This window comes from Myxocyprinus asiaticus, chromosome 27 (genome assembly GCF_019703515.2).
Source record: "Myxocyprinus asiaticus isolate MX2 ecotype Aquarium Trade chromosome 27, UBuf_Myxa_2, whole genome shotgun sequence".
Classification (NCBI taxonomy): domain Eukaryota; kingdom Metazoa; phylum Chordata; class Actinopteri; order Cypriniformes; family Catostomidae; genus Myxocyprinus; species Myxocyprinus asiaticus.
The window spans coordinates 7,274,148-7,298,658 of NC_059370.1; the positions used below are offsets into that span (position 1 = coordinate 7,274,148).

The following is a 24,511-nucleotide window of genomic DNA, read 5'->3' on the forward strand; positions in this document are numbered from 1 at the left end:
GTCTCGTCACTCCAAATTACAGTGTGCCAGAAGCTGTGAGGCGTGTCATGGTGTTGTCGGGCATATTGTAACTGGGCTTTTTTGTGGCATTGGTGCAGTAAAGGCTTCTTTCTGGCAACTCAACCATGCAGCTCATTTTTGTTCAAGTATCATCGTACTGTGCTCCTTGAAACAACCACACCATCTTTTTCCAGAGCAGCCTGTATTTCTCCTGAGGTTACCTGTGGGTTTTTCTTTGTATCCTGAACAACTCTCCTGGCAGTTGTGGCTAAAATCTTTCTTGGTCTAACTGACCTTGGCTTGGTATCAAGAGATCCCTGAATTTTCCACTTCTCAATAAGTGATTGAACAGTACTGACTGGCATTTTCAAGGCTTTGGATATCTTTTTATATCCTTTTCCATCTTTATAAAGTTCCATTACCTTGTTACGCAGGTCTTTTGATAGTTCTTTTCTGTTCCCCATGGCTCAGTATCTAGCCTGCTCAGTGCATCCATGTGAGAGCTAACAAACTCATTGACTATTTATACACAGACACTAATTGCAATTTAAAAAGCCTCAGGTGTGGGAAATGAACCCTCATTTGCCATTTAAACGTGTGTGTCACCTTGTGTGTCTGTAACAAGGCCAAACATTCAAGGGTATGTAAACTTTTGATCAGGGCCATTTGGGTGATTTCTGTTATCATTATGATTTAAAAAGGAGCCAAACAACTATGCGATAATAAATGGCTTCATATGATCACTATCCTTAAATAAAAGAGCAGTTGGTTTTTTTGCATGATCAGTCATATTTTTAAAATCAATGCCAAAATTTCACAATTTCTGCCAGGGTATGCAAACTTTTGAGCACAACTGTATATATTTCACAAGATTAAGTTTGATGAAGAATAAGGTTTATTATTATTCACAATACTGTATATGAAATTGGAGACACAATGTATGTGCTGACAGGGCATGTTTCTATAAATACGTGCACTGATAAAATATATTACTTAAATGCACTGTATGTTGCTTTGAATAAACAGATCTGCCAAATGCATAAAAGAGAGATTTGAAGACAAGTTCAGTTTCAAATTGTGAAAATAGTGACATTGTGAATAGCACACAGCTCCTATGGTTAAAATGAGTGTTACTTTCTAAAGCTACTAAAATACAGTAGTTAGAAAAGCCTGAGTGATTGAGTAATACAATTCCAATCATGAACTACAGATCTCAACAAATCTGTCAGAAAGAGAATTATGTAAAACCCTGACAGCGGTCAAAGAGCACGTCAGCCCTTCCAGTGATTAACTTTGCAAAAGCAGACCTGAGCCTGATTCTCTATATTTGACTTAAAATTAAATTCAGTAGCAAGTACAAAAAGCCCCCTAATGCATTCTGAGTTTTCATACTCTGATCTTCTCTCACTACCAATACTGTCTGGATAGCGTCTATAGCCGCCAGGTCTCATTTGTGACGTCTCTAATGTGATGGTGGGCTGATGGGGCTGGTTTGTCTCTCCCATTTCTTAACTAAACCAGAACTGGAGAGAAGTGTATAACAAGAGTTAATTAAGGGAGAAAATCAATCTTTGTCTGTGTGGAAGTGGTTTGAGAGCCTGACAGAGTCTGTTGAGAGGAGGGTGAGGAAATGGGAGGGGCATTATGGCTAGCAAATTAGCGTGATTTCACACCTGCCACTGACTCTATCCATAGAGTGAATGATGGATAGCAGGGAGGGAGAGATGGTCCTAAAGAAGTGCCCTCCAGTTGCCCTCGCCAAATACAAATGACGGAGAAGCGAAAGTAGAAAAAGAAGGGGAGAAAGTCTTTTCCTTCTGCCAGAATGAATAAATTAGTGTCTGTGTGGACGTCAGTGCTGCTTGTGCAAACGTGCGGTATGGCACATACAGAAAGGAGGAATTTTGAGGAATATTTTTAGTTTGCATTGACTCATCCATGGCTTCATGTACATTGAGGCTTTTAGAAACTTTTTAATATTTAATAATACTGATGGTGCTAAATAAATAAACTCCTGATCAATAGCATTTTCTAGACTTACAAAAAGTCTCAAAATGTACCATGGTACTACCATGTTTTTAGATATCTACCATGGTAGTACCATGGTATTATTTGAGGTACCTTAATGTAAATAGCGTGATAAAAGAATACAGTAATCATTCGGTTCAATAAAGTATTACCATCTGATGCCATTACTGCATCACGGTATCACCACTGAACGTTTTTGTAAAAGTAATAAATACATAAAAGAACTGAAAACATACATCAGTTTTTTTCCCATGTGTTTCTTTCGCTTTGGTTTCCCCTTTTGCCGCTTTCTGCCTCTTCTTGTTGTGGGCGGACCTTGCCTAAAATATTGAAATATAAAAATATGAACAAATGTTTTAATGACCATGACCATGACCATAACTTCAATTCAGGCAAAGGTCAAATCCTTGAATCAAATATTTTGGTAACTTTATGATAAGGTTGTATACATTAACATTAGTTAGCTCAACATTTAACATGAACTATCAATGAACAACACAGGTACAGCATTTATTAATATAGGCTAAGTATAATTTCTACATATACTTATACATTTTTAACATTAAAAGTTACAGGGGTCTGGTTAGCTCAGTGGTAAAATACGCTGGCTACCACTTCGCTAGCTCACTAGTTCGAATCCCAGGGCATACTGAGTGACTCCAGCCAGGTCTCCTAAGCAACCAAATTGGCCCGGTTGCTAGGGAGGGTAGAGTCACATGGGGTAAACTCCTCATGGTCGCTCGGTTCGTTCTCAGCTGCATGGTGTGTTGAGCATGGTTGCCGCGGTAGGTGGCATGAACCCTCCACACGCGCTATGTCTCCGTGGCAACGCGCTCAACAAGCCACGTGATAAGATGCGCGGGCAACATAACAACACCCTGGCAACCACTCATTTCACCCTAGCAATACCATAGTAACACCCTGGCAAGCATCCACAAAATCCTAACAACCATGAGAACATCCTAGCAACCCCATAGCAACATCCTGACAACCACCCACAACACCCTTCACACTGAGCATTGAGGAACTAACATTTTCTTATGTAAATATTTATTCTTCATAATTTTGAGCAGATTTTGTTGAGGAACAGTTGGCACAGAGAAAAATTGCAGAGAGGCTGGCAAATGTGCAGCCTTGCTAAATAAAACCACTACATTTAGCAACCGCATAGCAACACCATGGCAACAACTCACAACACCCTAGCTATCTAGCTTAATAGTGCTATCCAGGGCTGTGTTAACCCAATGGTCAACATGGGCTGCAGCCCAGCGCCCCGCCACTAGGGGAGGCCCCGGGTACATGAGATCAAATATGAATTTTAATATGAATTGTGTAATTTCACCACCAAACTCTGTAAAAAAAAAATTACTATTTCGAACAGTTTTCCTGAAAACTCTTGCCACTGTTTTTATGCTATTGTTTGCAAAAACGAGTAAATTCACAGCTAAACAGTGTATTACAGGTACTCGTGCCCCAAAGTCATGCAATTGGTTGAGCCAGAAGTTGACATGTCACTCAAACTAAGGGAACAAAGTTTTGAAAGTGCTACAGATCCAGTGTTTACATTCTTCAGGGGAAATCAACCTACAAATGGCTTACTTATTGTAGGCTATAATTGTCTCTGCAATAAGAGACATTATTTTAACATCGGAAAAAATCACACGAGGATGTTGGTTCACATTATAAATATATGTATTTATATGCATTACCGGTCTGAATTGGCTCCATACTCTTAGCGCTTATAATTGAATTCATCCTTAAACCGGAGAGAGTTTGTTTTCGGAGATCAGCCTAATCAAAATCAGCTGAGGACGTCAGTGAATTGTAACAGACTGAACTGTACGATGACAATGTAAACAGAGCACGAAGATCTCCTGCACCTTTTGGGTTTCAAAGATTTATTTGAGGGCTTGCTTTCAAGAAGACCATGGAGAGGGCACTTTAAGTGGTTTGATGATAGTGGTGAGTGTCATTTAATTTTATGTAGATCTCTGCTTGACTGTTTTAGTAGTTTTAACATAATTGCATGGGTAAATTTATTTATCCTCATTGGCGTGGGCTATTTTTGTATGTATTTGTATTGTACTTCTCTCTATGTTACATTCATACTAACGGCCATTCAAGGGCTGATGTATTTACTATTTGTTCTTAATTGGACAAGCTTCAACATACAGTATGTCATTGGCGAGTCTTCTGTGATCATATACTGTTTGTTGATACTTTGCGACTCTCTGGGTCATGAGTGAATGTTAAGGGGCATGGCTCATGAATATTAATTTATTTATTATGATGTTGCTTAACCTGTTCAAAGCTGTAGATCATGTGACCTAATTAATTTTCATGAGCTAGCCCAGGGCCCTTGGGAGGCTTAACCCGGCCCTGGGCTATCAGGCTGATGTTTCATTTGGGCCTGTGATTTCATGAATTGCATAAATGGGTGATATTTCCATCTATTGCAACAGGTTAAAGGTTGTGAAAAACCTTGCAATCCATAGACATCCAAAATTAGCCCTCGGTGAGTGCTAAATACAAGTTAAAATTAGCTTTTGATGAGACTATAACACTAGTTGGCTGTAAACTTTATTAAGAACTGTAACAATACATGGTCTAAATTGTGACCAAAGAACAATAATGGTAACTTTGCTGATGAACTTGACATAAGCGAACCAAATCAAAGGCATTTTCTCAGTTCACCATTAGCAGACGATCCGCAAATAAATTTTGGACTCTAACTACAATACAACATGAGGTGGATTTTGATGAAGATATTTAGAAAAAGTGTTTGCTGTTCTCTTTAACATCAGGCTCACAGTAATCACAACAGAGCACACAGAACTAACACTTATGCCTTTCACACACAATTAATTCAGCATGCAACCATCTCCATGGAGTTCATGTGTGAGTTAGTGTGTGTGTGTGTGTGTGTGTGTGTGTGTGTGTGTGTGTGTGTGTGTGTGTGTTTGTGCACAGTGGGGCAAAGGGAAGAGAGGGCAAATGCTATTCACACTGTAGCCACCTGACACTGATCAGTGAACCTTCATCTCGCTAACTCACACACACAAAAACAATTATACCTTACCTGGTTGGTTCTGCACGAAGATTTGCTTTTAGCCTGTAGGGAAAACAGAAAGTAAGTAGGAAATTACCATGAAATTTACAATCAAAGAAAGATTAGTTATTATCCAAGCATTAATTAATGGTTCTTCCTAGGCAGTCTTCACTATTATTATCACTCAAACTTAAGGTCAGAGATTTGAACAAACCCCTAAGCAGTGGCATACCCAAGGGTGGGCCTAGGCCCACCCAGAATATTAGAGATTATTCTTCGACTTCAAATATATATATATATAAATATAAAAAAGTATACAAATTCATAAATTCTGATTTCTGAAAGTGTGAAAGAAATTTTTGAATGCACCACTTCCCGGTTGTTAAGGAAAATTTAGTTAAACTTTTTTTGGCGAAAACTTGGTCCATCCATTTTTATTGAGGCCCACCCAAAAGTAATTTCCTGGCTATGCCCTTGCCCTTAAGTATTAAACTTCTGCGTGTAACTCATCCCTGCATGTGTGCTATGGGTATGATTGACACTTTAAATCATGTTGCTTGTTGAGGAGAGGAGTGCTATTACTTTTCCAACTGATCAGACTTACTTATTTTCATCTGCCAGACAATAACACAGGCAAAAGAAATCTCATAGACTTACATTACATGACATACCCAAGCCAAATATAGGGACAAATATATCATAGAGACTGAAAGAGTGGGCTTTTTTGACTTTGGCCAGTGAGCAACCACCTAGCAACTTCCTTGCAACTACCCACAATACCCTAGCAACTCCATAGCAATGTGCTAAAGACCACTCTGAAAAACGTAGCAACCACATAGCAAGTTTTGCCTCTGAAATTGGTCTGTGCTACCAAAATTCAAACCACTGCCCCTAGTGGCCAAAACGGGAAGTGTTGTTGTGCCTCCAAAAGCAAGTTGTATTTTTAGTTGTAAATGATGTAATAGAGTCAACAGGAATGCATATTTTATTAACTCTACCCCCTAACCCGAACTCATGTCTTGGAGATTTGTAGCGGCACAGGAAAAGTTTTGAATTGATGCAAAAATGTCTGGCAGGAGATCATGGCACTTTTCAGTAATTCAGCAGAACGGGCTCGATTTTACGGTACATGAACATTTGGAAAGAGCATGTTGATTTACCATGTGATCAAGTTGAGCACCACAGGCAACAAAATCACATTTTCTTTATTATGTAAAAATCTAGTTTAGCTTATAAAAGCTCTTCTTATAAATGTGTCATGGCCGAAAGAAGATAAATAGCTGTTTATTACATTGCAAACTTACACACAAGATAGTAAGATAATGGTTTTACCATGTAAGAGTGTAAACATTATTAGTAAGTTAAAGGATTTATCGCATTATAATGTGCACAATGTGATCTGATTGGATGCAGGTAAACAGTTAATAGTGCAGTCAGCTTGGGTGTTTAAGTAAACAGTGTGTTTGCTGTGGGGAGTTCAAGTGTGTTCAGGGCAGTGTTACAAAGTGAGGACAGAGAGGCAAGTGCATGTAAAAGCTCTTATGGAGCGCTCGGTTGCACTCCTGGCCTTAATCCGAACCCAGCAACCACTGAAAGGGCTTTTGAGGAGAAACATACAATGACCCGATAAAGAGCTGATGTTGACAGCTTGGCTGTGTGCCAGTGGAAGAGGGATTTTGGGAGCACGCCTTTCTGTGATCGCACACAGGAAGTACTCCGTGGGGAGATGGTGTCATTCCCCAATTGTCAAACAGGGTGGAAGTGCGAGTGTGTGTGTTTGGGTGGGTCGGGCAGGGGTGGTGTGGGGGGGGTTGTTGTGTTAGGAATGTGCGTGTGTGTGTTTACTTAGCTATACTTTGGGGGACAAAATTGACTCCAAAAGTTAACTAGATCTGACAAAATCTCTTGTTGGAGTGAAAATAATGAGTGGGAAATTTTCAGAAAGTCTGCAGAAAATGTGGTTTGTCAGGACTTTAGATTTTCTGTAAGGGATAAACAATGATGAGTGCGATTCAGAGGTTGCGTTTCCCCTCAAAGATTACATTTTTACTCCACTGAGGGTTAGGTTTAGGTTTGAGCTTGGGTTAGGGGGTAGAGTTAATAAAACATGCATTCCTATTGACTGTGGCTGAGTTCGAAATTGCATACTATCATACTACTCATACTACAGTATTTCTAAGACACATATGGCAGAAGTAGTTAGAGTAGTATGGGTAGTATGCAATTCCAAACTCTGCCTGTAACTTACTTTTGGTGCCACCCTGTGGACCTATTACAGTTGCAACACTTCAGCCACTGGGGGTAGTGGTTCGAATTTCAGTAAGCACAAAACACACAAATGTAGCCAACCGCTTTGTTTTCTCCATCATCTGCACATTTGTGATGATGAAAGTTAATGATGGAAAAGCACCAGGGTTCAACAGAATCATTAGTATGTCTGAAACCAGACCAACGTGCGAGGGGTGCCGGAAACAATCACACTCGGATTCGGACTGCAGCAAACATGAACAGTTTGAAAACCACCTCACTCTACCTCCAAACCCCAACACTAAACCTAATCCTTAGTGGAGTAAAATATTTAATTTTAGAGTGCAAAAGCAATCTCTGAATCAAGCTCAACATTGTTTACGTGAACATGTCATGGAGGATGCTCATGCTACACGCTATCAGTAGCACCAACCTTACAAAGAATCTAGAGTTCTCTAACCGTAAACTTGCCAAAAACTTGCTGCAAATTTGCCACCAATTATTTTCACATGCCAATGAGTTTGTGATTTGCCACAAATGTTTGCCAGAAGTTTGCAGCTCTTCACTGGTAGTGGTGAACCTGCAGCAAACCTTTGGCAACAATGGACAATTTTCCACAAGTTTGCCATGAACTCTTGATTTTGTAAGGGCAGAGGGAAAGGTGAAAACATTTGAATTGATGCAAAAATGTCGATTGGGGATTTTTGTGAGGTGCATTGCCTGTAGTCACCATTGGGGCTGTGCTGACTGCGGACTCACAAAAACATGCTGTGAATTTAGGTCGTACTTCAAAAAGGTGTCTTTTGCAGGATCTTGCTCCATGAGCACCACACTATTAAGATGACATGTCAAGTTAAAACTTGAAACAACTTGAAAGTGTGTCTAGCTGTAAGACCTCTTGCATTCAGTTCCCTTTTATAGCGTTCAGTTTAGTTGTTTTTAATGCAAGAATGCATCCTGTGTAAACGGCCCTTTAGGGTTTGAGTGAAGCCCAAAGGATACTTGGGTTATACTTCGTATGCTAGCGCATGCGTACAGAGCAAGTGACGTAAATTGCATCATCAGCAGGGTAGGCTACAGCCTACCCTGCTGATGACACAATTTACATTACTTGCCCTTTACGCATTATACGCGTGCAGCCAGATTTTTCTAACCGCAATTACTCTGTACGCATGGTCTGAGCATGTTCCTGGAATTGTTTGCACTAATAAAAGGGTCCACAAGGTGGCAGCAAACAGTTGGGCTGTTGCTCTCACTATGGGAAAGACAAAGACATAGATGCCAGTGAACAACAGCAGACAATGGAAACAACAACAATGGATATGCACGTCAACAGCATGTGAGGAGGTCAGGAGATACCTGCATTTGTGTAACTCTACATTTTTAAGGGCCTAAACTCCTAAGAGAAATAGTCCAGTATCTCATAGCAGTCTTAGCATGCATGCGTTGATCGCCTGTTTTTGTGGGCATGGTTAAATGGAGTATACTCTGAGCTTTGAGCCTTCGAATGTAAGCAAACGCTATCGTACACGTAAAAACCAAAGTATACTTTGGGCTTTATGGTTAGTCTATAGTAATTATAACTAGCTTTATAAGAAAACAAAAGGAGTCTATGGTACTCATTAGCTAGGTAAACGTGTGTATGTGTGTGTGTGTGTGTGTGTGTCTCACCTGCACTCACACTGGTTGTGTTCTGTGAAAGGCAGCTTTACAAGTTCATGCTTCATATACGATGTCCTCATGAGCTGTAAAGTTTAACACAGTGGTCAGGAGTCAGTGTTCAGACAGACATGTACACACGCACACACACAGATGCACAGTCTGTTCCGCATAGTAATGACTCCATCTTTTATCCCTCAATCTCTCTATACTGTACGTGACCAAGATCCAGCCAGATCCATTACACTTGAGACTCCATCCACCCACTTTGAATATGTATGACTAACTCACGCTGTGTATGTGTGTGTGTCTTACTAGCTGTTTTTTTCCACTACACTGAGCTGTGAGGTGTGTATGGTGTGTACAGTATATGTGGGGGGCGTTTGATCCATGAAATGTATCATTATTGCTGAATGTAAGTGTATAGTTATTTCAAACTAATGCAAAGGAGCACGTCTTTAATATAGCGAAGAGATACATGATCGCAAGTGTGACAGAGCATATAAGTAATGGATAATGTACAGGCAGCTGGTAATTATCACAAAATAAACCTTCTCACAAAGCATAGCAATCTTCATTAGCCTGAAGGAGTTAATTTTGCGATAATGACTGTACATTTTCCTGCTTATTACATAGCTACTTACACCCCCCCCCCCCCAAAATGGGTATAAAATATTGATGTGAGATAAAATTATTTTATTATGCGTGAACAAAAAGACCGTGAAATGATACAAAAGACATTAAACTAGCAGAGTAATGAAGGAAATCTGTTGTCAATTATACAGTTTAGTGCATATTATACAAAAACATCTGACCACAGGATGCCGCGACTGACCAATCACATATTCCAGAGAGACATGTTATAAATGTTATATATCTGTAGGGTATGTCAATATTGAGAATTGCACACTCCAAGATAAGTGTATGCAACATGTGTGTAACGTTTCGAAGGGAAACACAAGAGCAGGATCTAGGTGCGGCTTAAGAAGTTTAATAAAAAAAACAAAGTGTGGTATAAATTAACATAGAAAACTTAGGAACACGGCAGAACAAAGAACTGGGGAATAAAACAAACAAAACATCCACAATGGGAATTAGACACAACTGAATGGGAGAGTAACACATAACAACTGACAAAGACAGAGTAGACGTCAGGGGATTATATACACAAGGATAAATGAGGTAATGGAAGACAGGTGAAAACAATCGGAAACAGCTGGTAGTGATGAGGGCAGTGAATTATGGGGAATGTAGTCCAGGGAAACAGATGACAGGGGCAAAACACAATGCAAACAATAGTGAATCATGACAGTGTGTGTGTGCACTTAAATAATGTGTTGATATGCAGGTATGTGTGTTTTGGGCAGTTTGTATAAGTAGGGTCATGTTGTATATGTCTGCATAAGATAAGCATGAAACATATGAGGTTAAAATGTTGTTTGTTGGTCTATCCATGTTTAATGCATCCATGGTTATTGTGTATATCATACAAATATTACTGTTCAAAAGATTAGAATAACTCAGACATTTTTGTTCTTGAAGGACACTGATGCTTCTGTTCACTAAGGATGCAATAAATTCATAAGAAAAAAAAAAAAAAACATTAGCAATGTTGAAAACTATTATTACTGTTTTCATTTATTTTTAAACAACATTTTTGCCCATGAAGATAAAGCCCTATTTTCAGCAGTCATTCTACAAATCCAAGGAAAGAAAAAGCTTGCACACAATGTCCATAGAAACAAACTTCCAGGACATTTATTAAGAGGCCAAAAAAGTGCAAAAAGTGCCAAAGTGCTCAGTGCAGGAACAAAACGTTTTCGATGTACATCGTCATCAGGGACACTTTTTGCACTTTTTTGTCCTCTTAATAATTATCCTGGAAGATAATTAATCTCCCGACCAACATTTGGGCAGTTTTACCACATAGAAAATGCTTTAACTTTATACTATGTTTTTATTTTCGTTTGAATGACTATTGAAGTTTCTAAGTTTCATTATTCATGTGTAAACTATTGTTCGACCACTTCTGAGGCTGCACATAAACTGCAAAGTTTTACGTTTATTCTTCAGAAATACAGTTGAAGTCAGAAGTTTACATACACCTTAACCAAATACATTTAAACTCAGTTTTTCACAATTCCTGACATTTAATCTTTGAAAACATTCCCTGTCTTAGGTCAGTTAGGATCACTACTCTATTTTAAGAATGTGAAATGTCAGAATTATAGTAGAGAGAATTATTTATTTCAGCTTTTATTTCTTTCATCACATTCCCAGTGGGTCAGAAGTTTACGTACACTTTGTTAGTATTTGGTAGCATTGCCTTTAAATTGTTTAACTTGGGTCAAATGTTTTGGGTAGCCTTCCACAAGCTTCTCACAATAAGTTGCTGGAATTTTGGCTCATTCCTCCAGACAGAACTGGTGTAACTGAGTCAGGTTTGTAGACCTCCTTGCTTGAGGTCAGGGCTTTGTGATGGCCACTCCAATACCTTGACTTTGTTGTTCTTAAGCCATTTTGCCACAACTTTGGAGGAATGCTTGGGGTCACTGTCCATTTGGAAGACCCATCTGTGACCAGCTTTAACTTCCTGGCTGATGTCTTGAGATGTTGCTTCAATGTATCAAAATGATGTTCCTTCATGATGCCATCTATTTTGTGAAGTGCACCAGTTCCTTCTGCAGCAAAGCACCCACACAACATGATGCTGCCCCCCCCCACATGCTTCATGGTTGGGATGGTGTTCTTTGGCTTGCAAGCCTCACTCTTTTTCCTCTAAATACAACGATGGTCATTATGGCCAAACAGTTCAATTTTTTTTTCATTAGACCAGAGGACATTTCTCCAAAAAGTAAGATCTTTGTCCCCATGTGCACTTGCAAACTGTAGTCTGGCTTTTTTTATGGCGGTTTTGGAGAAGTGGCTTCTTCCTTGCTGAGCAGCCTTTCAGGTTATGTTGATATAGGACTTGTTTTATTGTGGATATAGATACTTGTCTACCTGTTTCCTCCAGCATCTTCACAAGGTCCTTTGCTGTTGTTCTGGGATTGATTTGCACTTTTCACACCAAACTACGTTCATCTCTAGGAGACAGAATGTGTCTCCTTCCTGAGCGGGATGATGGCTGCGTGGTCCCATGGTGTTTATACTTGCGTACTATTGAACAGATGAACCTGGTACCTTCGGGCATTTGGAAATTGCTCCCAAGGATGAACCAGACTTGTGGAGGTCCACAATTTTTTGACGTCTTAGCTGATTTCTTTTGATTTTCCCATGATGTCAAGAAAAGAGGCACTGAGTTTAAAGGTAGGCCTTAAAATACATCCACAGGTACACCTTCAATTGACTCCAATTGACAGAAGCCAATTAGCTAATTGCCTAAAGGCTTGACATCATTTTCCAAGCTGTTTAAAGGCACAGTTAACCCTTTCCAGCCGGAGCGTTCAAATTTGGGAACAATTATTCCCATGGTTCCTGTCTCAGAATCTTCGCTGTCCAATCACCGATTTTATTTCTGAAAACTGCCAGATACTCATGACAATATAAGCTAAAAGCACATATGATTGGTTAAGGGGTTACTGGGCGGGAATAATAAATGTATCGTCATCAGCGTCATCCTCCATTTGCCTGAGCGGAGCCAGAGAGGATATCCTGGGAGATTACCTCCAATGTTGGACTTACTGCTTCAAATTGAAAACTGAGGCGATCTTTCGAGGTAAGACAAGCTATTTAACGTATTGTCAATATTGTCTATTGAAAGTAAAAACACTTTAGTTACGAAGCATTTATTTGTAGGGGTAACACTAGTTATTTCTGGAAAAAATTACATGACCGTCGGCGTTCATCGGACAGGCAGCTAGACTCTATTTTTAAGCAAATTTCTGTGAAACTTGCTAAATAAACATTAGCTTGCAATACTATGTACATTTTTAGCTAAATATCAATAACTTTTTTGGCCAATTTTGTCGCTTGTGGAAGATAGTCAAACCTTTTTAGTTATTAAGCATATATTTGTATTTGCACTAGATAGTTTTTATTTTTTTTCTGGAAAAAAAAACGTGACCATCATTGGCGAGCCTCTTCTATTTATATCAACGTTTTTTTGGCAGTTTCTGTGAAACTTGCTAAATAAACATTAACTAGCAATACTATGTACGTTTTTAACTTTTTTTGCCAATTTTGTGGCTTGTGAAAAATCCGCCATAAGTAATGTAAGGCAGAGAGCAGACGCTGTTCAGACCTGCAAGTTATCTAGCTTGTTGATTTTCCCATGTAATAAAAAAAAATGGTAGATATCTTTCTATAATTTAGCAGATAGCCTTACCAATCCATCACACAGACATGATTTTAAATTGTGTGTAGCTTCCTGTTCACAAGGAGAGTGTGTCTGCATTTGGACATTCTGCTTAGTCTGCAAGCCTTTGGTGACTATTCAGTGTATGGTTTTGTGAAGAATACACTGCTGGCTACCAACTGTGTACTTTTTTCCTGTTGTAGAGATGGAAAGACTATGGTTCCCTGATTTTGAGGGCATGAGCATACAGGAGGAAGATCTGCTGGACCAGGAACTACTGCAGGAAGACCCAGACCACGAGGAGATGGAGGATGAGATGGAACCTGATCCCCAGCCAAGACCATCAACTGGGTATATATGAATGTGTATTTATTGTTTGTTTCTATTTCTCATATGACTGATACTCACAGTAACACTAACACTGTTAATCATATTATTTTGGTTATGGCTAGACATTCTCGCACAGGTCCCAAGTCAGCTAGGAAGCGTAAACGCTTCCCTGACTCTGTTTCTTATCCCTCACACTCTGACTTCGTTTCACAGGCACCAAAACCTCTCTCATTTAAGCCTGCCGTCCATTCGGTATTGACTTAGGTAGTGTGCGTCAGGTTGTGCGGTCAACCTCCAACGTGATGTTGTGAGAAATTGACTTTTTCATGCTGTTTTTTACTCAGGCGTAGTTGCTGAGATATGCAGCTTTACAAACCGTCAGGGGTGGGAGCTCATCCTAAACTGTCCATCATATTCCAGCTACCAAGGAGCTTGGATGGAGGTGACCCCTGATGAATTTTACAAATTTCTTGGGTTGCTCATTTACATGGGGTTTTCAATTCTCCCTGATTCCCATTGTCATTGGGGAACCAAGTAATTTCAGGGCACGTGGGCGAGGGGATTTATGTCGCGTGACCGCTACAAGGCTCTTTTAGCAGCTCTACATGTTGTAGACCCTACCACGGAGGATAATCAGGATCGCATTAGGAAGCTGCGTTATCTTATGGACCACCTCAAACAAAAATGCCAGCAGCTCTTTCAGCCTAACCAAAATCTCCCAATAGAAGAACGTATGGTCAAGTCTAAAGCTCGGTCAGGATTTAAACAATACATGAAGGGAAAGCCTACTCGGTGGGGTTTTAAATTATGGGTAATTGCAACATCAGACTCAGGGTATACTCTCGACTTTAATGTTTATACAGGTAGTCATGATGGGCGTGTCACTGACTTGGCCACCAAAGTAGTTGAATTGTTACTGCAGCCATTCAAAGACCAGGGCCACAATGTTTGTTTTTACAACTTTTACATGTCCCCAGCTCTTATGGTTAAGTTGTTAGAAATGGGAGCTAATGCCTGTGGGACATGCATGGTGAATCGTAAACTGTTTCCTGCAGAATTTAAAGACACCAAAAGATGGGAACGCAAGACAGTTCATGGGGATATGAGGTGGTGTAGGATTGAGGGGAATATACTGGTAATTCAGTGGAAGGACACACGTGCAGTTACATGCCTCTCCAATTTCCAGAATGCGAATGGCTCAACCGAAATTACTAGGTTTGTAAAAATTGATGGTGACTGGACAAAAGAAGTAACCCTCCAGCCCACTGTCATCAGCGATTATAACAAAAACATGGGCGGGGTTGATAGTTCAGACCAAATGATAAAATCTTACGACATTCTACAAAAAACTCAGAAGTGGTGGAAGACTTTTTTTTCCACTTCATAGACATTGCCGTCGTCAATAGTTTCATATTGTTTAAGGAATGGCAACACATTCATGCAGCACCAGGGGATGAGCGTAGACTGGTGAACTTAATCCAGAGAGATTTCAGAGAAAACCTGGCTCGTCAGCTGGGAGGTATCGATAAGTTTCCCTTTGCATACACTAAAGCCTGTAGTCCCTCCTTCGTCATCACTCCACACAGCCCATGTCCCTAAATTTGAAGAGTCCTCTAAGAGATGTTGGCTATGCTATCGGAAAAACAGGACCGAAAATAAAACTAAAGTAGCTTGTTGCGCGCCGGAATGTAATGGCAAAATACTTTTCTTGGTTTGCGATAGGAACTGTTTTCATTCTTGGCACTCAGCTGAGTTGACCAGTTTCAGGAAGAGGCCTACGTTGGGCTGTGTTTACTGGTGTTGTCCTCCCCCTCCCCTCTTTTCTCCCTCTCTTCTCTCCACAGGTATTGCAGTTGTTGAGTATTTATGAATTTATATATATTCTGTTCCTGCACTCTTTATTAAAAATGTATTTACTGTAGATAGTTCGAAAGTTTGATTTTGCATGTTTTGCTGTGTAATTCATGTGTAATTCTAATGTTCAAATTAAATAAAGTGTGTGTTTTATTGAACACATAAAATGTATATTTTAGTGTTTGTGTCCTTCAATTTCAGATGCAATCTCAATTTATTATTACAGGTGCTCAAATGGAGTATTTGAGAAGTGGTCATGTGAAATGTATCTTAACATTCTAAATGTTTGTTTTATTCTGTTTTCCCACCGATCACTAGAATGGTCATAACTTTTAAACAATAGATTATATTTCTAATCTGTCTGCTATTCTACATTGCCCACAAAATTATGTATACACTCTAAGTTTCCCTCTAGCTTGTAATTAAAATGGTTGAAAATGCAGTTGTCTGAAGTATGGTGGCTGGAGAAGATTTTTGTAAAAATTGCTGCGTGAAATCTTATTGATAAAGGATGATTATCCTTAAATAATCATACATATATTTATATCATTTGAAAGCCCTAGTTCTTCTCTTCAATATGATATATACAGTTCAGGTGTGTGATGTTATATGAATATAATATGAATTTTGATATGAATTTTCGGAATTTGGGACTCAGGCTTTAAAGGGTTAACTTAGTGTATGTAAACTTCTGACCCACTGGAATTGTGATATATTCAAGTGAAACAATCTGTCTGTATACAATTGTTGGAAAAATTACTTGTGTCATGCACAAAGCAGATGTCCTAAACAACTTTTTGTTTGCTAAACAGTTTGCTAATATGAAATCTGTGGAGTGGTTAAAAAATGAGTTTTAATGACTTCAACGTAAGTGCATGTAAACTTCTGACTTCAACTGTAATAATAATAATAATAGAAAAACTAACAAACAAACAAAAAACAGGCTGAAATTTAATGTGGTGGGCCAGAGAAATGGTAAATGAGACTTGTTATGTGGGGAAATAATGTTATTAGCCAGACTGACGTTCTTGCATTTTCTTAATAGCAACATTTTGAATGTTGTCCTCCTCATAATGTCCCTGCCCAATTTCAAACCAAACCTACGTCACTGAGGCATCATTGCTCCAAATAGATGATTTGTGGATAAACAAAGTCTGAAGAATACAGCATTCAAATAAATAAAAACAGTCATTTGTAACATCAGAAGTGTCTTTACTGTAATCCTTGATCAATTTATAGCATCCTTGGTAAGAAAAATTATAATTTCCTTAAAACAAAAATATCATGGTTATTTTAAACTTTTGAAGGGTACATATATATATGTATACGTGTGTGTGTGTGTGTAATATATATATATATATATATATATACTGTATGTATATGATTATGTATATGATTATGTATATGTATATAACTCTTGTCTTGAAATGATGTTAAATCTGTTTACAGGTGTGTTATGGTCTTATAAGGTGACAGTTAAGCAAAAGTGTCTGAGTAAATGTGATTGTTAAAAGTGTTAAACGCTTTTCTTTAATGTTCCCTCTCTTAAGGTTTATAAAGTGGTTCATTAATGGCTAATAAGTCATTTACAAATGCATTATAAATTGATGTGTAATTATAACAACAAAAATAAAAAGGGCACTTACATGCAATATTTGCCAAATAGTGAGCATTTTAACTAATGTGATATAGATACTTAATACACTTATTCATACTTATATTAATCAGAAACATACTGTAAAATTATCTTATGTCACAATGCTGCAAATAAATTATTATCAGGAGATTAAAAAGAGGGATTGTGTCATTTTGCAACAGTCTGCTTTGTGTTTATATTCATTACTGAAATATCTTGACTCACTTGTGTTGTCAATTTCCTTGTCACGTTGATGTCAAAAGAATGGTGCTACTCTGAGTGCTGTCCCAACTTACCTAGTCCTAGTTACCTAAAGTCCTCTACAAAAACACTTTTCAGATCTTCATGCTCATTCACAGCAAAAATCATATAATAAAGCCTGATGATCATTTAACCATATTGAACTTTATATACATAGGTTATACTGTTGAAAACTCCTTAATAAATGCTTTATATTTGTCCACTTTACACTTTACATTTTCATAGGTAACTGATGTTGAATAAGTGTTTATAACATGAGGTAAAATAGCTCACTATTTTCCAGGTATTGCATGAAAGTCACCTTTTTTATGCATGTTGTTATAACTGCATATCAATGATTTATAATGGATTTGTAAATTAATTTCAAGTCATTAATGGACAATGTTATAAACCCTTAACAAAGGGAATATTAATGTTAGGTGTTACCAAAGTGTGATAGTGTATGTGTACCTCCATGATGAGTGTGTGTGTCTGTGATGGCACACACTCCAGCGCTTCGTCAGAGCAGCAGCCTCCACAGCGGTGCAGTGTTACACATGACGGCAGGAAGAGGTGGTGTGTCTCCCATGGAAACTCCCGCCAAACTTCCACCAGCGTCTCTCTGGGATGACACCCACTTCTTTGATACACATCCAACCACCTCACCACTGACAGACAGAGAGAGAGAGAATGAGGAAATACATGAGAGGGAGAAAAACAAACTGCCAAGCAAGAAAACCAAGCACTCTTAAAAATAAAGATTCCAATGAACGGGAGAGTCGCGTGGCCCCATGCGAGGGTCGGACGTGTGAACGGCGAGCTCTGCGCACTTTGCTAGTTTTGAATACTTTTTGTGTCATAAACCAGTGTGATTTGATACACTCTATTCCATAACTGTTCTATAAAGACAATATGTCAAAGAATTCAAAATCCTCGGGCTCTGAAGACATTAAAAGACACTTACGTGCCGTAGACCGGGGACTCTAAAGCGTCAGTTTGGACGGTGCAGTGGGAGTGATTCAGTGTCAACTGTCGAGCATGTCGGCAAAGCTGGCAAAGGTCGTTGCTGACTTGGAGGATTTTGCTGTAATGTCAACCGATCACTGCCATGGAGACGAAATTCTCTGAGTTGGTTACAAGAGTGAGGGACATCGAGAGATGGATCAATTATCTGGAGTCATCGGAGAGGGAATTAACAGCTAACCCGCTAGCGACCAAGATGGACTTGGAGCGCATTTGGGAAAAGTTGGATGACCTTGAGAATCGTAACTGGCGAAACAACGTCCGAATTGTTGGAGTTCTTGAGAACAAAGAAGGCAGAGATATGGTGAAATTCCTAGATGAGCTCTTCCCGAGTCTGTTCGACATAACAGGCCATAAGCTGGAAATTGAGCGAGCTCACAGAGTTCCGGCTCTGAGATCTGCTGAGGGAGACAGGCCCCGATCAATTCTGGCCAAATTTCTTAGATCATCTGATAAAGATCTTCTGTTACGCGAAGCAAGGAGTAAAGGAAGGCTTTCTTGGTAGAACCACACCATTTTCTTGTTCCCAGACTTTGCGAATTCGACAAGAGAGAAACTTGATCGATTCAAGGAATGCAAGAAACTCTTACATCAACGGAAGGTTGCTTTTGCACTGATGTTCCCGGCCAAATTGAGAATAGATACTAAGGATGGCCACAAAATATTTACATGCCCACAGCAAGCGATGTCCTTCATAAAGTCAATAGAATGAGTAAGTCATTGTGTGATGCTCTCGATGCAGCCGAGTGGACTTGACTCATTAGAAACTTTGTGGAACCATTAGAACTCCCTAAATTGACGAATGAGCAAAAAAATTCTCTTGATTCTGAGATAACCTTGGAGGAGCTTGACGAGGTAATTAAGGCCTTGCCTACAGGTCAGGCTCTGCGACCAGATGGTTTTGCCGCTGAATTTTTTTCGATCTTATGCTACAGAACTGGCTTCACTTTTGTTAGAAGTTTATACGGAATCATTTAAAAATGGAAAGCTTTCGCCAACCATGACACAAGCCCGGATCAGTCTGATTCTTAAAAACGATCCAAGCGAGTGTAAGAGTTACCGTCCAATTTCCCAGATCCAGCTAGACGTAAAAAAGCTAACCGATTACGTTATGACATCTCTTATACATATAGATCAGGTGGGGTTTATTCGGGGCCGCAGCTCTTCTGATAACATTAGGCGTTTCATCAATATTATGTGGTCAGACTCTGGTCGTGGCCATCTCACTTGACACCGAAAAGGTGTTTGATATGGTAGAATGGGATTACCTTTTTAAGATTTTGGAAATATATGGGTTCGGGAATACTTTGATTGGATGGATTAAATTACTTTATAGACACCCGGTAGTGGCGGTACAAACAAATGGATTAATTTCAGATTATTTTACTCTGGATAGGGGCACCTGCTAGGGTTGCCCTCTTTCCCCATTATTGTTCTGTCTTGCGTTGGAACCATTAGCATCCACGATTTATGCAGATTATATTTTATTATTCATCTCCAACCCCATTAGATCTATGCCTTGCCTCCATAGAATTCTCTATGAAAGTTCTCAGGATACAGAATCAATTGGTCTAAATCCGAAGTTTTGGCACTGACAGCATACTGCCCAGTAACGGCTTTCCAGCCGGGCGCCTTCCAGTGGCCCAAACAGGGCATTAAGTATTTGGGCATTTTATTCCAAGCAAATTTGTCTGATTTAGTTAGAGTTAATTTTGACCCCTTAATAAAAAGTTTTTCGAGCGATGTGGGCAGGTGGGCTTCATTACATTTATCTGTGATTGGGAAGGTTAATGTTATTAAAATTAATTGTATTCCAAAATTTAACTACTTGTTACAGTCTCTCCCTGTAGATGTCCCCCTCTCTTATTTCAAGCAATTTGATAGCATAGCGAAGTCCTTCATTTGGAATGGTAAAAGTCCCAGATTACATTTTAATAATTTATATAGGCCATTTGACAAAGGTGGGCTAGGCCTACCCAAGATTTTGTTTTATTATTATGCATTCGGTCTCAGACATTTGGCTCATTGGTTGCTTCCACCTGAGAGAGCCCCTCCCTGGTTTTGTATTGAACAGGAAGTACTTGCCCCTATTTTGCCATTGCAAAGCCTTTCTATCAGACTAATTGGAGAAGTTACACCCCGTTATCTTGCATTTGCACTCGGTATGGGCAAAATTGTTGAGTGTTTAAATTCAGACATTTATTTAAATGTTGCCTTGAGCATATGGCTGAACCCTATATTATGTATTGATAGGTCCCCTTTCTGCTGGTTAGAGTGGATTGTGAGGGGGGTTACTACACTCGGTGACATATGAGAGTGGAGTGTTGAGATCTTTTGAAAATTAGTTTCAACATTTTGGGATTCCCAGATCTCAGTTCTATAGGTATTTACAGCTACGCTACCTACTATGTACTATTTTTAAGTAACACACACACCCCTAAAGTGGCAGATACTTTGGGAGAGGTGATTACTGCTTTTGGAAAAGGTCATGAGGCATCAGTGTATTACTCCCTGTTAATTCAGAGTCTGGGGGATGGAGCTTTAACTTCTATCAAGAGATTATGGGAGAAAGATTTAAACTTGGTATTGTAGGAGGAAGCGTGGGCTAGGATTCTAAAAAATGTCAAGTCTGCATCTAGAGATGTAAGGGTGCACCTTATGCAATTCAAAATTTTACATAGATTCTATTGGACCTCCTCTAGATTGTATAGGCTTGGTCTTAAAGTCACACCCACCTGCTGGCGATGCCAGTCAGAAGATGGAGACACAACCCATGTTTTTTGGGGGTGTTGTTAAGATCCAAGAATTTTGGTTGAAAGTTCAGAGTTGTATGTGTGACGTTTTGGGCAGTCAAATTTGACTTTGTCCCAGACTCATCACTGTATTTTGGGTGATGGGGCGGTCATAAATTTGGGGGATAATCACATAAAAATTTAGGTTCTGACCAGTCTCATGATTGGCAGGCAAATTATTTTAAGGGGATGGTAGTCGGATGGAGCGCCCTCATGTTCGGAGTGGTGTGTGGAGATGGGGAGGTTGGCAGCTTTCGGGGAGGTGGCAAGTAGAAGGCTGGGGTTTTGGGACTTGTTTGTTAAGTGGAGAGTGAAGTTTAGTTTAATTATGTATGTTTTTTATATATATTTTTTATGTGTGTTATGTGTGACCACAGGGGTGTTCGTTGGGGGTCAGGGTGGGGTTTGTGAATGCGGAGGGATATTAGTGGGGGTTGAATGTTAAATGCTGATTCCTTGTATGTGTTGGGTTTTTCTTTGTTGTGTATATATGAATCAATAAATAATGTTAATTGCAACAACAAAAAAAAAAAGGTTCCAATGAACGGACCTTAGTAAATCCATAAGGATTGAAAATATATCTTTCCACAAATTTCCAGAGGACAAAAAATCTCCAGAAACTTTATGAAAATTAGATATTACATAAGACACTAGGAAATTAGTACTGTATATTTATTCCTCAAAGCATTGTTTTCAATTACTGTGTCAAATTACAAAATGTCATCTACCCTGACTTAGGTCCATTCAAACAAAAAAGCCTTATGTTTTAAAGTCTTAAGAGAAACTTCTCCACAAAGAACTTTTTATCCTCTAGTTCTTTAGAAAAACCCAGAAACCAAAACACTGATCTGAAGAACTTATAATGAAACATCAAAAATAATACTGCTGCTTGTGCAAGAGCCCTGTGCGTCACTATATAGACATCAAAAGTGCCCTCTAGTGTCTGTATTGTGACGCGCCGTGTAAGCGCATTGCAATTCAATGAGAAACCTTTGATGTCCGTTGACTGATGTAAAGTCAGTCTTGAAGCTTACAGTACCAAAACAGTGTAAACCTTACAAATAACACACACACACACATAAATAACCTAACAGAAAAAGAGTGATAAAGAAAGCGTGGCTCAATACCTTCTCCAGATCTGTGGCTCTCTGTCAGCTTCCAGTGCTCTGACTAAAGGAAAGAACACAGAAACCATGTCAGACACAGAGCAGGGACAATAACAAAACTGCATATTTGGTTCTATGAATGTAAAAAAAAAAGCTGGTTCCGGTGTCTTAACATATTGCTGAATGCATGAATAATGTTTTTTCTGAATCAGTTGGCTGTGTATTTGTGCCAGAGCAGGACAAATGTGGAAATTAGCACACATTCACGCAAACATGCCCCTCTTTACAGTGGGGGCCGCACTCTGGAACAAGTTCAAATAACAGCACAAATAACTCAAACCACACATATATGGCTTCGTATTGTGAGATGAAAAACACAATTGCTGTAGAAACCACATCATTTTGTGGGGCTTCTGTGATACCTTCGGCTCACGTGTCAACTCTTCACAGCCTGTACAACTGAAAACAACTCATTTCACAACTCGCTTTTTGTGCCCCTCCGTGGACATTTCATCCAAAAAATGCTCACACATGCCCATATGCCCAATAACACAGTGCTTTGGCCACTGGGGACATTGTTTCACATTTTGGTAAGCACAGACCGATTTCAGCTAAGGAAATGTCAACCTACTGATTCCGATTTCACTTATGAGATCAGTCTGGTGTGTCAGTGACTGAGATGAGATTTGAGAGCTATGGCATAGGGGGAAATTTTCAATGAATAACTACTTACATTTCGGTCTGTTCCTCACACAAAGCTATCATATGGCTTCAGACATCTTGGAATATAGTGTACAAGTCATATGGACTACTTTTATGGTGCTTTATGGAGCATTTTAGAGCTTGGAAGCAACTGGTCACCATTTACGTTCATTGTATGGAAAAAAGCACCTTGAAGATTCTGCTAAACTTCTTTTGTGTTCCACGGAAGAAAGTCATACGGGTCTGGAACAACATGCAGGTGAGGAAAATGATGACAGAATTTTCATTTTAGGGTGAACTATCCCTTTAACATTGGTTTGTAACAGTATGTGTGGGGAGGCGTCCACAGCTTCTGTGTTGAAATATGAAGGCTGAGTCAGTCAATTCATCTACCGCTTGCCATTGTGAAATACAGCAGCCAGGCTTAGAGTTGGCAAGGGAGACTGGCACACACACTAACATTCACTTTCTTTGAAACACTCACACACACTAAAAATTTCAGAGTTGCCAGCTTTTTGCAGTGGCAGTTGGCTGGTTTTGGCTGCGTCAGCCTTCTCTAAGAGCCCTTGAGTTAGAGCACCAATGATGAGCTCAGCTGCCCTGCTCTCCCACAATCCCCCTCCACCTGCAGCCTGGGCATCAATCTGGTGACTGTGAATGCATTTGAGTGTTCAGAACTGAGGTTTTCAATCTGAACAACAGGTGTCAAGCTATCATAGTTCTATACGTCTGAACTGAGCTAAACGCTAACTGTAAACACAAGATAGAGAATCTTCATATTCTACACCTGCAGACAGCAACTTCGGTATCACTAATATCAGAGTTTTCAAAATGGGGGGTTCCGGTAGGTACAGCAGGGGCAGTCGCGGATGTTGGCATAGGCAAAATAGGTCAACATGATCACACGGAAAGTCAGCACGTTGTTTTCGAGAGTTCTAGTACCCTAGGATCGGTCACATTATGTCGACTCACCAACAAACGCCATCTCCTATCAGATATTTTGCATGGGCTTCAGTGTATTAACCTTCCCCTGTGGTGTGACAAAAGTGCGTTGCGGCAGCAGTTTGGGAGACCCAGGTTCAGATCCCTCGTTGAAACCAGGTGGTAATCGCGTTTGCATATCCAGTGATGAGTGCAATTTTCCCCTCTAACATCACATTTTACTCCACTGATGGTTAGGTTTAGGTTTGGGATTTGGGTTGGGGGGTACAGTTTATAAAACATGCATTTTCTTCTCTGTATTACTGCCTGTACAGCTGCTCTTGTCTGACCTCGCCTAGGGTACCATGTGAGTCAGAACCGCCACTGTGCATGGGATCTCTTGACTGATAAGCTTATTAAAATAATATTAAAAGAATATACATTCTATATTTCAACATGTATTTTTAAATGTGGTTGTGTTCTACAGCTTTATTTAAAATGTGTGGTTGAAATAAACAGCAACTTATTTCATATTTGGTTGATTCTATAGAGCGTAAAAGCATTACTTAAATTTTTTTATTCTTTCTCTGTTGGTCAATAACATGACACGGTGTGGTAAAGCATGTA

At 39.4% G+C, this 24,511-nt stretch overlaps 1 protein-coding gene across 1 annotated transcript in view; it reads right to left on the bottom strand.

Annotated features, from left to right (window-relative positions):
* Nucleotides 1–24,511, bottom strand: part of LOC127418041 (vascular endothelial growth factor A-like) — a 49,869-nt gene that overhangs the window by 21,484 nt on the left and 3,874 nt on the right. Inside the window, exons 2-6 of the mRNA XM_051658373.1 lie at nucleotides 22,283–22,325; nucleotides 17,812–18,008; nucleotides 8,996–9,069; nucleotides 5,108–5,140; nucleotides 2,265–2,348 (exon numbers count right to left, since the gene is read on the bottom strand). Of these exons, the coding sequence (XP_051514333.1) occupies nucleotides 2,265–2,348; nucleotides 5,108–5,140; nucleotides 8,996–9,069; nucleotides 17,812–18,008; nucleotides 22,283–22,325 (431 nt within the window). The remainder of the gene's footprint in view (nucleotides 1–2,264; nucleotides 2,349–5,107; nucleotides 5,141–8,995; nucleotides 9,070–17,811; nucleotides 18,009–22,282; nucleotides 22,326–24,511) is intronic.